This window comes from Dermacentor variabilis, chromosome 2 (genome assembly GCF_050947875.1).
Source record: "Dermacentor variabilis isolate Ectoservices chromosome 2, ASM5094787v1, whole genome shotgun sequence".
Taxonomy (NCBI): Eukaryota; Metazoa; Arthropoda; class Arachnida; order Ixodida; family Ixodidae; genus Dermacentor; species Dermacentor variabilis.
In genome coordinates this window covers 103,161,491-103,177,821 of record NC_134569.1, presented here as the reverse complement: position 1 = coordinate 103,177,821, position 16,331 = coordinate 103,161,491, and the positions used below count along the sequence as shown (strand labels likewise).

At 40.4% G+C, this 16,331-nt stretch overlaps 1 protein-coding gene across 1 annotated transcript in view; it reads left to right on the top strand.

The window, feature by feature from the left end:
* The window catches only part of LOC142572432 (peroxisomal ATPase PEX1-like), a 96,188-nt gene that overhangs the window by 27,624 nt on the left and 52,233 nt on the right, over positions 1–16,331 (top strand). Inside the window, exons 11-13 of the mRNA XM_075681535.1 lie at positions 2,032–2,227; positions 10,984–11,162; positions 14,213–14,347. Coding sequence (XP_075537650.1) covers positions 2,032–2,227; positions 10,984–11,162; positions 14,213–14,347 — 510 coding nt within the window. The remainder of the gene's footprint in view (positions 1–2,031; positions 2,228–10,983; positions 11,163–14,212; positions 14,348–16,331) is intronic.

Below are 16,331 nucleotides of genomic sequence, written 5' to 3'. Positions count from 1 at the left end.
TAAATATACACAGTAACAGTTGGAAGAAGTGCATTGATCCAAACACCCTTCTTGATTGATGTCAGCCGCCTATGGGGATCTACTATATTACGAAATAAAGTGCCAAGAAAAGAGTGAGGAGCAGGCTTCTGTTAAAAAGAGAGCATTTAAGAGAAAGGTGACTTAGAGACCCGTTTGCGAGATCCACGCGCCTCACACGACTGCAAAATTTGGCTAAGATGTTTACAGCAGCGAATGCTATCTGCTGACTTTGTTTTTTCACCGAGCTAGAGGGATAGTTCAGGGCCCCTTTAAAGCTGTTTAATTTTGCAGTTCCTTGGCAGCACTGGCGAAGCCTTGTCAAAATGTTGGCTCCAGCAACATCCCTTGTTTGATGGCTGTTAATACCCCGGCATTTGTGACATAGTTAGGGCAAGACAGTGGTCCTTAAATGGGGCTAAATCATATGAGATTTATGGGCTTTGTCAGGTCATTGTAGTTCATACAACCTTCTCAAATGTTTAGTAGCAACAGGTTACAGTGAAACTTCCTTACTACAAACACCACATTAACAAACTTTTCAGATTATGAACTTTTCATAAATCCCCTGCTGACTGCTTACAGTTTCATTGTAAAAATATCTCCATACTACGAACTCAGAATGCCAAACCTTCAGAATAACGATTGTACTTCAGTTTCCGTGTCACTTTAACAACTGCTCAGTACTATGAACTAATATTCCGAAATTTGGGAATTCTTAAATTTCCATGTATCCGTTACGGCAGCCAGAACAGTAGACTAACAGACGGCAAGGCATAAAAAGTGTATGCCACGGCGCATGGGTTCGGAAAACCTGAGACGGCGCTGGAGGAAAAAAAACGCCGGGAGGGGACTTAATTGCGGAGGCGACGCATCAGGTTTTGTGAGTGCGTGCTCCGGCTAAACAAGTGTCGCCGAGAAACGGAGGTGCGTCTCTTCCTTCTTTCACCCTTCTTTCTGCGCACGCCTCTTCTTTCTTTCACCCTTATTTCTGCGGCCATACCAGCTATGCTCGCAGAAAAGTGTAAACTCCATGATCACGGGGATGTTACACATTTGCACTTTCCAGATGGTGTTGTTTGCTCGTGCTTGCACTTTGGAATAGTTCAGGTGTCCGCTTCAGGTGAGACAGTTGCAGTGTCCACGGCAAGGAGTGTGAAAAAAAGCAAAAAACATTATGCTTTATAGGCGACGAAGAGCTTCTTCATTGTCGGTGGTTTTCTCAGCGTCGGCATCTCTTTTGCTTGCACCATTCTATTACGGGGGTGCATGGCAGCAGAATCTATGGAAAACAGCAACAGCGCGGGCTTAGAGCCAACAGCGACATTTTAGTGGATAGCTCATAGGGTGACAACTGATAAACTGATGGGTTGATGGTCAAAATGGTTATCTTTTGGTCTTTCACTATAATGACTTTCCAAATAAGGAACAATTTGCAGCAATCTCCTGAAGTTCGTTATATCGCGATTTCACTGTAGTTGGTTTATGTCAGCCCAACATATTTTCATGGGATATTAGAATCTCACCAATCTGGAAAGGACTTGAAGAATACAGTGTTGCTGTGTGGTGATATTTACACTAATAAAAAATATAAATAGAGCGACCTAAGCCATATTATATTAACTTTCTGTGTGCACCAATGAGCAAAATGTTAGCTTCCTGGCCATAACTAGTGATGCTGTCTCCTGTCATAACCTTGTGCACTGTACTCCTTGACCATGAAATTGTACTCATCCTTTCTTGCAGCCATGCCCGATGGTTCTCCAATACTGTAGTGTTTGAGTGCTACTTATCAGGAATTTGGGATTTTATATCTTTCATTATTTTCTATGAGTGGACATTGATGTAGTAAACTATATAGAGTTGCACATCCTTTGCTGGTCTCTTTATGTTCACGTCATCATCTTCAGCTTTACCTTTTACCACATGTTTGATGCCACAGATTTCTAGCATGCTTTTGTGTTATCTGGCTGTAAACGATTCTCCAGCAGCCACTCGGCAAAATTTTTACAGGCAGAGCGCGAGGAGGTTCTCAGGTGTCTAGTGAAGATGAGACCACACCTCAGCAATAGCCAGTTTGACTACAGCAAAGTGGCTCACCAAACTGAAGGCTGCTATGCTAAAGACCTTGTCGCCATATTGGATAGAGCAACCCATGCCTTCTACACTGACACAGCGAACGGTACCATGTCCACAGTGGGGACACACGGTGAGTAACCTTTTCGAATGTTAACTACAAGCATGTTGTTCACAGCATACGAAGCTTCCAGGTAGCAGGTGCTGGAAATGTCGAAACTGGACACTGGTACACTTCAGTTTTTTGCTGTGAGCTGAGATTTTGAGCTATCATATTAACCAAATCGGGCAGTTAAGCCATTACATTGTGCAAGAAGGTTGTGTATAATGGACTGTTGAGCCAGCAAAAGCTAGTTTAAAATGTGTGTGTATCAAGCATGGGTTGATGTCCGCTAGCTTAGGTATTTCTGAGCCCAAATACTAGTATGGGATAAAAGTTGTAACTCATCACAACATCTTGCAGTTTGCTGCTTGTGGACCTAACTGTCCAGTTACTGCAGGGCTCACTTGCAACAGGCTGTTTTGTGGTGCAGAAAATGTTAACTGTAGAAATTCATTATAACTGCACTTGCCCTCAAAATGATCTGTGAAGGATACAGCAAATTGCAGGTTCTATGCCCCAAAATGGTGCAGAACAATGTACCATAAATTCACTATTGAGATACAGTATTCAAATAGTGCCTAAAATTCATGGTGTATTGCAATTAATGCATTGGGCCATGGTGCAGTAGATTTTGTATAGAGTAAACTTTGTCGTAAAAACTTACTTTATTTTAGGCTTAACTTATCACATAACTCGGTGCAGATATCCATGTAGTTCCTGTGCATGTACTTGGCCCATATATGTTAGGCATCCAAGGTATGGGAAATTCAAGTCTGAAGCAGCCTTGATGTGAGAATCTTTATAAACAATTACAACATGGCCCTTTAATGTTAAACTGATAGCCCAGTACAAGAAATACTGCAACTATCTCTGTGCACAGCTGTAAAGAGTCAACAGCAACAACGAAGCTACTTTGAACAGAAAATATTGGAGTGTGGGAACAACTCTGATATAAAAATAGAACATACGGTAGTAAATTATTTCCTCAATAGAAGCAACAACCAGGGAACCTTAACTAGAATAAACCACAATGGCAAGGAGTATCCAAATCCTCGAGACGTTGCAGACTTCTTCAGTGACTTCTTTTTTTCTAACAACTTGGCTTCAAACAAGCTCTGCGATAACCAATTGACATGCCTCCCACATTCCTTTTATATGTTTCCTACTACTCCTGATGAAGTAATGTCTATAATTAATAATCTAAAAATCACAAGTGCCGGTCTCTTCAATATTAAGCCATGCCATATAAAAATTGCTTATCAGATGTCTAGTATTCTTGTGGATATAATTAATTTAATATTTAAAACAGGGAGGTTTCTTCGAGAACTCAAGCATGACAGCGTTACCTCAGTTCTTAAATAGGGAGATCGCTCATTATTAACAAACTACTGACCCATCTGTGTGCTGCCATTCTTTAGCAAGATAATCAAGAAAATAACTGAGAAATGCTTGACAAATTACCTCAACAAATTTAAAATGTTTACATGATATCAGTTCAGTTTTTGATCGTGGTATTCTTCAGATCTTGCTCTAATATTTCTCACAGATTACATAAAAAAAACTATGGATGATGGTAGCTTTGCCGACACTATTTTTGTAGACCTAAGTAAGGCCTTTAACACTATTTATTAATCGCCAGATACTCTTACTAAAACTAGAAGCAACGGGAATATATCTGCTCCTGCCTTGCTACTAATCTGCAGTTACCTCCATAATAGAAACCAAGTTGTCAGGGTTTCCAGTACTTACTCAAAGCAAAAAAAGAAGACTAATATAGGGGTACCATAAGGGTCCATTTCGGGCCCACTTTTGTTCTTACTTTATAATAATGATCTACCTAATTTCATCATGCACTGTAATTGTTTGCTCTATGCTGACAATACTACAATATTTAGCTCTGATAAAAGCATTAACTGCCTAGTAGATAAGCTTAGTGCGGACCTTCTTAATATATTACACTAGTGTAAACTAAACAGATTAGAGTTTAATCCAGCTAAAACTAAATTCATTGTCTTTAATTCACGTCATTGATCGTTAGTTCCTGTTCCTTCCATCTTTTTGCCACAATACTCGATCCAGTCTAGTGAAAACTGAATTTATTTGGGCGTCAGACTAGATAGGAACTTAAAATTTCATTATGACATTTCAGATGTAAAAAAGATGTGCTATGGTATACACATCCTCAGTCGAGCTCGTCCCTTTTCTTTTTCACATGCCATTCTCTTATCATTGTATTATGCATTAATTCATTGACATGTTAACTTTTGTACAATTACACGGGGTAATACATACAGTGTACTCATCTTGTGCCACTACAAATCGTTCAGAACAGAGCAATAAAAATAATAACATTTACCTCACACTACACCAATGCCAAATAATTATTACAAGCCAGTAATATCCTCACAGTGCCTGACATAATTAAATATAGTCTAGGTATCTGGTTATTTATATATATCAACAGTTGATTCCCCTTCCATCCCGTCTTCCTCACTACACAACACTAACAGCACAAGATTTGCTCTTTACAAGAACCTCATCTTGCCCAATGTCCGAACTAACAACAGCAAGCAGACCGTTCATTTCAGCACTTTTTTATTATGGAACTCACTACCATTTGTTTTAAAGTTGATGACGCCACTAATTTATTACAGAATTAAGAAAGTTCATTTTGAACCAGTCCAGTCCTACATAACATTTTTGTATATATATGCTACATAATGTACGCATTTGCATTGTCGATGGTAAATGCTACAGTTTACTATATTATGTTTACTAAACACATGTGAAACTATGAAAACATGCTGCTTCTCTGTTCTATATTTGTTCATATTTCTATGTTTTGCTGATTGTCCTGTGCATTAGAGGCACGTTAAAGATCCCCTGTTGGTCAAAATTAATCTGGAGTCCCCCACTACCGCATGCCTCATAATCAAATCATGCTTTTGCTGATTTTGCTGATTAAGCTTGTTGTATGATTGTTTTAATTCATGTTCTAGTATGTTTTTATAATTGCTGCATTTCTAATTTGTTCTTATATGTTTTTTAAATTTCATTGTCCTTGCTATTTCTAAGTTTACTTTTCGTCTATACCATGTACAGGAGGTCCAATTCAGTCTCTGGTTCTGGAACCTGCTCCTGTATATTGGATTTTGTGATAACTTTATATATACGTAGTATTAAAATTTTATTCTGATTTCGACATCATGGTTACCTCCCCCCCCAACCCTTCCCTCGTTCATTAAGCACAGTCATTCACGAACTTTTGAACCTGCAAGATTGAATTGAATTGCTTTTATTTCTTTACAAGTAAAAGAACCCCTGCGCTAAAAGCTGCTGCGCAGCTTTTAGCACAGAGTGCGCAGGTGACAAGGACGGTGACAGGTTTTAGCGCAGGTGACAAGGACGAGGAACCATTTTTTCACTTGGCAGCAGTATTGTTCACCTTGTCAATCTCAATCAATCAATCAATCAATCAATCAATCAATCAATCAATCAATCAATCAATCAATCAATCAATCAATCAATCAATCAATCAATCAATCAATCAATCAATCAATTTTACTTTTTCTTTGACAGGAGGGGCTAGGACTAAAAGCTGTAGGGGTCTCGGCATGCTTTATTTGGTGACACATTGACTGATGGCAGTGCAGGAAACAAACAAACAAAACAAGAAGCACAAGGAGGAAAAAAGGAAAAAAAAATCATGAAATGTACGTTATGCATGATGTACAAAATGCATTAAAGATGCAGTGAAATACAGAGTACACATTAGTTAAAGATCACTGTGGTAAAATCAGCTTGAAAATGACTCCATGAATATCTTCACATCTGTTTATCATGACAAATGCCTAACCGTATTACGTAGCAACAAAATTTTAGCGCCTAATGCCACTGTCATCGTGCCAGAAAGATTCCAGCGGCACATGCACCACCACACCACAATGTACAGGTCAACCCACCAGCATGGTACAGTAACATTGTAATGCTATGCAATGAAAAATAAGAGTAAGAAAGTATACATCAAGTGATAGTAAAGACCATGTGCAAAACACTTCAACACTTTAATTGCATGGAATTGAATTTGTTGACCACAGTTGGCACATCACTAGCAAACACTGACGTTTCAGCACCCTGTGTTGAACACAACAGTTCAAAGAAGTAAAACAGGGACAGAAAATGTATGCAGATTTGTTTGGTGACTGTCGATCGACGTAAACTTTTGTATTTCACATAAACAGATACACTAAAAGGTAACAAAATATGCACTTAAATCCTCGCAGCTAGCATTGATATACAAATACTACCTTAAAAACATGCATTTTCAGCAATGCTTCCTCTTCTTGTCTTGGTTTGCACAAAGAGTAACTGTGATGTCGATTTGCCATGTTCTTTTTAACTGAATTGGCATAGTGACTACATTTTAGAAGGACAGCCTTGTACAGGTTTCTTGCAGATATGGTTAATGAGCGTTATAAGTCAGCATGACAGTGAGCGTTATAAGTCAGCATGACAGGGAAAAATAGCAAATAGAATGTCTTCTATACTAATTTCTCTGATGGAACTTTGACTTGAAACACTGTTGGAATACATCCATGCAGATAATGTCTAGATAAAGGCAGTTGTCAAACTGTTGACAATCTAGTGCATAACGTGGCTGAGCTCAAGACATCGCTTGTTGACGTGAATAATAGATCGAGAATAAATAAATTGGTTCTTCTGGGCTTGGATGGCTCGGCTACAGAAGCATGGAGTGAATCCGAAGAAAAGGCTCAAGCATTCTTTCAAGAGCAGTTGGGTGAACTCATTCATGCCGAAGGTATTGAATGTGCTCACCATATTGGCCAGTTCCAAGACGATAAAACAATGTCCTATGATTGTTCGGTCCTGCAACTTTAAAGACAAGAAATGCACCTTGTCTTGCAGAGGTAAATTGAAAAACACAGACTTCACGATCTGAGAGGATTTCACTCGGGCTGTGCGAGTAGCTCGGGCTAAGCTTGTAACCTATGCTCTTGCCAAGAAAGTTTCTTTCAAACTTTGTTACAACAAAATGCTCATCAATAAAAGAATTCTTCGTTTATGACGCAGTTCAGGACTAAGTCATCGAACATAAACCCTAGCAAAAGGCGAGGCAATTGCGCAGTAGATTCCAATGCCACGTTCACTGCAGTATGCGCAGGATTCATTCCATATCTGATCTTACTATTTGTATGGTGAACTGCAGCAGCATAAAGAATAAAACTGATGACTGCCACACTTGTTTTCCAGTCCAACCGCATGTAGTCATGGGTACAGAGTCATGGCTGGACGAATCAATTCACAGCCTTGAAATCTTTCCAGCTGATTTCGATGCTTGCTGCTGTGATAGACACTCGCGGGGTGGTGGCGTATTTGTACTTATTCTCTCGGGTCTCCGTTCTGCTTTGGCCACACCTAATGGCTGCAAAGAATCTGTATGGTGCAATCTATGTCTGAAAAATGGGCAGCTCTTGACAGTTGGTTGCTTCTATCGTTCCCCTACGCAAGCTACCCTAGGTATATTTGTATCTTTTCTGAAGTCATAAATAAGATACACAATGATTTCATTATTGGAGGTGATTTTAACATGCCTGACATTACATGGATTGACAATAAACCATTCCTTACTAACTTATCCAAACTGTACATTGATTTCTGCGTCATCATTATTACAAACGACTTGAGTAAATTTGTTATGGAACCAACTGGGGCAAGTCATGGCTCCTCGTCTATTTTAGATCTGCTTCTTTCTAACAGAGGTTTGCTTGTGGGCGATAGCTATATTATTTCTGGTATCAGTGACCATGACTGCGTGGTTGCACACGTGCCAATGATCCAGCCTACACAGGAACACCAGCTTGCTAACTTCTTACAAGATGTTGAATTCCGGAACCAGTTTTTAGGTACTAATGTGTTATGGGAAATATTTAAACAGAAGCTTGTAATGCTAATTGATAAATGCGTTCCTTTTAAGTACATGTCAGCTAAGCGGCGTAAGGACAAGCTGTAGGTAAACTGTGAAACTAAACTATTGATTAAAAAAAAGCATTGTCTCTTAAACACATTTAGAAAATTTCGGGATCGGAAAGTACTAGAGAAGGTGCAAGGCCTTGGAACAGAAATATAAGTAAAATCTAAAGTTGCAAAAGGGAGATACCTAAACGAGTTGGGCCCCGAACTTCAGAATAGCTGAAAACTGTGGAAATTTCTAAAAAGCAATGGCTATCAATCAGTCGGCATTCTGGCACTGAGTAATGGTGCTGAACATGTTACTAATCATTATGATAAAGCATCTTGTTTCAGTCAGTATTTTCAGTCTGCCTTCGCAACGAATTTGCGTCATGAAATCCCAGATATGGCCATCCAGGTGCAAGGGTCAATGCCAGAACTAATTATAACTCACAGCGGTGTGTTAAAATTGCTCACTTACATAAACGTTTCTTCGGCCAGTGGGCCCGACAATGTTCCTTGTTATATCTTTAAGGTCTCTGCAGAAATTATTGGGCATTACTTCATTATCCTCTACTCAAAATCTTTGGATGCAGGAATGGAAAAATGCTGATATAGTGCCCATTCATAAGAGTGATCCTAAAAACATAGTTGGTAATTACAGGCCGATTTCGCTTACAAATATCAGTTGCAGAAATTTTGAACACATAATTTATAGTGCAGTGATGAAACATTTGGAACAAAATCAATTCTTCACTCATGCTCAGTATGGTTTTAGATCAGGTTACTCGTGTACAAGGCAGCTCATAGAATTTAGCCATGATATTTTTTCATCATTCTTGGGTTACAAACAGATTGAATTTTCTTTGATTTCAAAAAAGCGCTTGATTTGGTACCTTATGACTTGCTACTATATAAACTGTCTTCACTTAACATGCCTACTTCTCTTCTAAACTGGCTACACTGTTATCTGCAGGGATGTAAGCAATGTGTGCTGATTAATGGGTCTCAGTCCGATTATGCTGCTGTGTCTTCGGGAGTGCTGCAGGGGTTCGTTCTAGGGCCCCTGCTGTTTCTTGTGTATGTTAATGACATTGTGAAAGATGTGACTTGTAGAATACATTTAGTATATGCAAATGATTGTGTTGTATACTGTGATGTAAACAATTATTCAGATTCATTTCATTTGCAGAGCTACTTGGACCATATCCAACAATATTGCATTGTGCTTGTGTTGTTTGGAGCACACAAACTTTATACAGGGTGTTTCAGTGAACACTTTAAAAATTTTTTAAAGGCTGCCTATGGCAGATAGCTCAATTCTAGTTTATGAGCCGGTCTACTTGAGGCGGCAGACACTACTTGCACAAAATATTAAAATGCAAAGTTGACAAATTAAAAATAATTTACTAATTGACTTCTAAGCTAATTATCTTATGACCCATATTGCAATTTACAAATTCTAGCAGTGGACTTCGCAAAGTGGATCCACTTGGAACAAATTCTCAGGATGACACCAGTTTCAAGATATAAATTCCCGAACTTTGCGGAGAAATGCATTGTCATTCCAGTTACTTGTGTGCTTCAGTGTATGAAATGACGTTTTGTTAACAAATTAACTGGAACGCCAATGCATTTCTCCGCAGAGTTCGGGAATTTGTTCCAAGTGGATCCGCCTTGCGAGGTCCACGTCTATAATTTGTAAATTTCAATATGAGCCATAATGTAATTGGTTAGAAACTTAATTAGTGGATTTTTATTAATTATTTGATTTTGCATCTCAATTTTTTGTGGATGTATTGTCCACTGCTTCGAGTAGACCAGCTCATGAACTAGAATTGTGATATCTGCCATGGGCAACTTTTAAAGATTTTTGAAAGTGTTTGCTGAAACACCCTGTATTTAACTGATATGCTGGAACATGTACAAAACTGTGCCACTCGATTTGTATCAAGAGATTATAACTTCTGTAGTAGTGTTACTAACATTAAACTAACGTTTGGATGGAAGCATTTATGTACTTGCCGAAGGAACTATCAGTTAGAAATGTTGAGTAACATCTTTATTGTAAAATATTAATATACAAAGATATTTATTTGTTTCCATCGCATTTCGGGTCTAATTGACTTGATGTAAATGTAAAACTAACACTTATCAAAGCACATTTTTTCCACTTATAATTCATGAATGGAACCGGTTGCCCAAACAAATTATTGAGTGCCGATCTGAACCAATGTTTTGGGCCTTGTTATCAGATGTATGAACGAGTGCAGTTGTCTTCATTTAGTACTTGCTTGTCATGCCTTTTACTTTTTGTTTACTCACCTTTTGCTTAGTTATGTATCCTCACCCCCTTGCAGTAATGTCTGTGGGCGCTGTAGGTATTTGGAATTAATAAATAAAATAAAATGAGGCTCACTATAGCTTTTATGTCTTGAATCTTCGCACCAATGGAGATGATGCTGTTATAGGTTTGAACATCATTCTGCTGCGTGTGCTCTTTTAGTTTATTTACTGTCGTGGCGCATGCGCAATTTTACCATGCTACCATTTGTGTTGGGTGCACATAGAGAGTGCCAAATTGATGCCTTGCCTTTGTGATCACAGAATCTTCTTTTCTTTTTTTAAAGTGTTGTGGTAACCTCTGATATAACTAGAATTTGAGATGGCATTCCTGCAGTTGGCGTCCAGAGTAGTCTGCACAGTGACAACTGGCGGCAGGGCTCGGTGAAAATGTGCCTTGTATTGAGTTGAGTGCTGAGCGTGTCCGTCTTATTTGCATTCTATACCTGTCGCTTTCTTTCTTATAACCAAAGGGCTCGAAAAAGAAATTGTTCTCTTGGACGACCATTTTGAGCGCGCCTTGGAAGAGTACTGCCCAGCATCCCTCAGAGGCCTGAACTTGAGGGCAGAGCACACCTTGCACTGGCGAGATGCTGGTGGTTTGGATGATGTGAAGCAGACCCTGCAGGAGGTTTTTCTCTGGCCTACAAAGGTCAGCCTGCTTTCTGCGTAATAGTGGTTTGTATTAGGGGGTTCTGTGACCCCGCTCGGCCCTTTTTCTGCGTCGCAGTTCTTCATGATGCGTATATTTTTGTCCTCATAGTGTCACAGTGGCGTGTTATATAGTTATCAAATATAAAAGCCACCATTGATAGGTGCAATTGAAGGGTGAAGTGGGGCACATTTGCTGTTTAGTTAACAAAAGATAAAATACAAACATGCAGTTGCTAATGGCTTATCAAGCATTGTGAGCACCACACATGCTGCAGCAGGCTTGCTTTAATAATGTGTTTGCAGTGAGGAAAGTGGGGCAGCAAGGGTAAATCAAAGAGACATCCTAGTTAATGAGAGATGTTGTAGAGCCCATTTAATTGCACATTGAGATGGTCAGTGAATAAAATGGAGTGGTACGTTGCTGTTCTCGGACCTTTGCATCATTTACCTCGCAGGAAAGGATGACCCTACTGTGAATTAAATCATAGTTTAAGGCCCAAACTCCCATTTCCTCTGTTTCTTTATAGGCAGACAGCGGCACTGATAATGTCATTGTGCAGTGTCTATATTTCCCCTTTCTCTGCCAATTTGGGTTGTTTCTTCACAGGTAAAATTCTACATAGGTTACTAGGTTGAATGTTGAATAATTTTTGTAGCATAACATGTTGAGCTATATATATGAACACGTCAAAACCATTAAATTGAACAAAAGTAAACGTTAAAGTTATTAGCAATTAGTTCTGTTTGTCATTTGTGGTGTAACAAAAAGGTGCTTTAATGATTTGCATGCAATGTAACAGGCTTCTTGCTTTCGTATTATTTTGGGGCAGATCCCACTTCCCTAAGTGAAAGCGTCCATTGACTATTTAATTAATGCACACTACCAATTTAGTTCGATATCATGTTTCCATTTAGTATCCCTTTAATTTGAGCAGCATTTCTAGTATTTGATCTTGCCATTAAGTGCTGGAGTTGGCTGACTTTGAGGTAGACTTTGAGAACGGAAGGTTTATTTACATTATGTACAGGACTTAGAAACAAGTAAAATAACAGTAAAAAGTCATTGGCGGCGGGCAGCAAATCATATGCTGCGGTCCTTAGCAAGAAGAATGTCTTTCCCTTTTCGATGGTTCTCGGGATTATACCCCTTCAGTTCATTGAGGTCACGTCATTTTCAGCCAATCGTCGAGGCCATGCAGGTGTCATCATTTTTATCCAGTCATAGGGCCCGTGCAAGTGGTGTCATGTTCGGCAAATGGATACACTCCCTGGGCACTATTCTCCGATGGCCGCATTTGTCCGTCGTTGCCTCCTTGTCTGGTCATCCTTGAGTGACCTTCCAGTGCTGCAAATTGGCTTTTCTTGTGACTAAGGTCAACTAGCTCGAAATATGCTGGCCTCCATGTACACTTTCGGGAAGCGTCCGCACAGGGGAGGAGGGGGGAGGAGACAAAACTTCCATGCGCGACACATGAGGGCAGGATAACCAGCATGTCTGGCAGGTTCGGTAGCATGATAGATGCGCACCGGCGCACTGTAATTGGGATGCGTGGGCGATTGGTTGAGCTCGGAGAACTTGACTGATGCTGATTAATGGTCTGTATCTAACGCTAGGCTTCACTATGCTGCAGGTATTTGCAAGCATGTCACCCGACTCAGAGTCCTCTGGTGGAGTGTGCTGGTCTGGGCTGGTTTGTACATCATTAGGATGGGAACAATTACAATTAAGACGGGAACATTAGGACTGAAACGAGAGTGCCAGCGCCTTGTCTGTCGTCCTCACTTCGTCCCATCCAAGTGCTGTTTATTCCCATCTTCTGGTGCTTTTACAGGCAATGATTATTGTCTCTAATGCCATGGGCATCTCAGCTTAGTGTGTTTTTCAAAGCACCTAGCATATAGTGGCAGTTGTTCTATGAAAACACAGCTACTGATAAGGCTAAGCAAATGTGCCGAGAAGGGAGGAAATAAACTATCCTGCATGTTCTGCAACTGGTCAAAATTTTCCACATCAGTATTAAAGGGAGATGTAGCTTTCACGCTAAAAAAATATGTTTTCTATGGGACTAAAAGAAGTGCAGTAGCCAGGATAATTATCAGACAAACCTTTCCATAAAAATTTAGGTAAGCGTAAAAAGTACTAGGCTTTAAGAATTTTGCATTCAAGAAAACATATCAGGTCAGAGGGAATGTGCTAGTGGAGTTATATAATATTTTGCTGTCTGTTAATGTGCTGTTCCTCCACTTACTTTTAGAGAGCATTCATATTGAATTCTCCAGATTTGGACGGTTGTTAGCGTTCAAGTTCTCATCACATTTATCGGGAAAGGTCACTGGCAGTTTCTAGTTCTGCTATATATCAGGATGTGATAGCTCACATTTTACTGCGATAGCAATTGTACAGACACTAGGGGAACGTTTTTAGTGCTGCCATGTTGTCAAGGTGTCGATGGCCACAAGGGTTAAAAGGTCTCCTAATGTGTGAGTGACACAGTGTGTTTCTTCGCTGCAAAAGTGACTTAGCCAAGGGGTGCACCATCACGCACCGCTGAATCGATTCTGCACGGGTGACAGGACAATGTTCTGCCTAGCGCTACTGGCATGAGCATTGTGCGCACAAACACTAGCGTTCCTGCTGATCAACTAACGCATACCACACCTGGGTGCATATACTAGCATGAGCATAACAGATGGTAAACGTCAGGCTAAAACAATCTAAATTTTTTTTATTGGGTACTGACAAACCCTACTGGTTTTCTGTTGCTGTTGTCCTGAGTACCATTGAGGTGTGGCACCTGCGATGCCACTGGTGATGCTCCTCTTCACGCTAGTGTTTTGAGACGCCTGGTAGCTGACAGGGTGCAATGTCTGCTGCACAGCTGAAGTTGCCTCATATGCTGTGTCGTACCAAGATGTTGCCCCTGCTTGTGTTAGAACACTGTGTGAAGAGCTCGAGTGCAATGCTAAATCTTGCTATCACTTTCTGTGCTTCGCCCTTCAGCTGAAACTGCCAATATTTTATCATGGAAATTGACATCTTTACTGCAGTACCCTGAGCTGTTTGCAAACTGCCCCATTCGTCCATTGTCTGGCCTGCTGCTGTATGGAGCCCCTGGGACTGGCAAGACACTTCTTGCTGGCATAGTGGCCTCGGAGTGTGCTGTCAATTTCATCAGCATAAAGGTGACTAATCGCTGAATTCTTCATGTAAGCAGCTTCCTAGTGAAAACACTTCGTCCGTGGGACATCCAAATCATGCCCCAGTCTCCGTGCAGTGCTTTGGAGACAAATATAATATGCGATGGAAAACCAGGCTCAGACATCCTATTGAGGTCATCCCAGGAAAAACTATTTCTGGACCTTTTTCGGCCCAGGCATGAATAGTTGTCATTTATGAGCCTTTGTCTTTGTTTCCTTGCAACAGATTTGCGTTTTCTCATATAGTCATATTACAAGCCAAGGCTAGATGTGTCCAGCTCATATGCACATCATACTTTGTAAGTTTCCTGACACAACTTACTTTGAAAATTTCAAGTATTGTTCAGTATGCCATTTGGACCTGATGGAAGGCCTCGGACCTGATGGAAGGCCTCGAAGAATGAGGAGTACACTACACCTCAGTGCACAAGCGTGTATGCATATGTGTACACTTAATGTATCTGATATTGCTGCTTGGGCCTTCTGTTCATTGCATCTGTCAGGTACAGCATCTGCTGCAAAAGGAATATTCATTATAGCAAACACTCTGCAAAAGGCCTTGACATGCCAATGCAATGCCCACAGTATATCCCTGCGATGTCCGTCTCGCATATGCAAGGAATTTCTGCAGGACACAAAAGGTGTGGCCATATGATCATGTGGAGGATGTCCGCTGGATGTATTCAACGTATGCCTGGCATATACATGTCCTGGTAGTAGATGTTCGTAGAATATCCACTGGACGTCCTCACAGTCACTGTTTTGTTTCCACTGGGAAGGTGGCAACCGTTCACAGCCTGCAGCCTGCATAAAGTATCCTAATGTAAATGGGGACCTTGTTCACCTGTATGAAGTCTTCTATATAAAAATGGTGGCTTTGTTCCCTTTAGTCATAGATAACTTTTTTATTGTGACAGCTTTTATGAGCTTTTCTCATCATTTTCTGTGCCGTCGAGGTTGACCACTCCATCGGTGCCACCTCATTTTGGAGGCCCAGATTGCTTTTTGGAGCAGGGTACAACAACAGGCTAGTTGGTAATCTATATTCAAGCAACTACATTGCAGAAAAAGATTAATACAAGTAACCGGAGAGAGACACAAGTGCTCTTGTCTGTCCTTTGTTATTTTTCTTCTGTCATTTTCTGGCTGCAGTTGTTTGAAAACATTTTGCAGCCTTCCAGAGAGTGTGCCCTCCACATTACTGCCGGCATCTAATGTCATCGGGTGGTTTGACTTGCGGGTGCCTTGTGAGACATAACGGTCCCTCTCTGTTTTGAGAGACAGGGATAAGTGAAGGTCAGGGAGCTTAACCAGGACTGAACCCACTTGGCTACCATACGTTGAGCAAGGGCGAAAGGGATGAATAGATAGAGAAGGAAACAAGGACAGCTCACACATGCTGGAGATACAGAGGAACTGGAATGTTTGGCACTGCTCTAGGTGTCACTCAGTTCAGTTTGTTTTAGAAACCATGGTAGCACTCTTGTGTTTTTCTGTTGCTGAAATTTGCAAGGCTGGGGTTTGGAGATTTTGCTGTCTGAAGAAGTTTTTCGATCTAGCTCACTGCCATTATATGCTTTATACTTATAAGCAGAGCTTGTTTGATTTATTGAAGAGACTCTAAAGGAAAACAATAAGTCGAGTTAAATTGATAGCTTATTTGTCTGGAAGTCTATCACCATTTTCTTAGCCCCAATATATGACTTTGTTGCATAGAAAACTGCCACCGAACCTCCTGCTGCTGCTTCTTCTCAATTTGAATGGCCCGTGTCAACACTGAGGCCATGATATAATCTTCACGTTAAGTTCTGGGGTTTTACATGCCAAAACCACGATCTGATTATGAGGTATGCCATACTAGGGGACCTTGGATTAATTTTTACCACCTGGGGTTCTTTAATGTGAACCCATTGCACAGTACATGGGCATTTTTGTGTTTCATCCCCATCAAGATGTGGCCATCATGGCT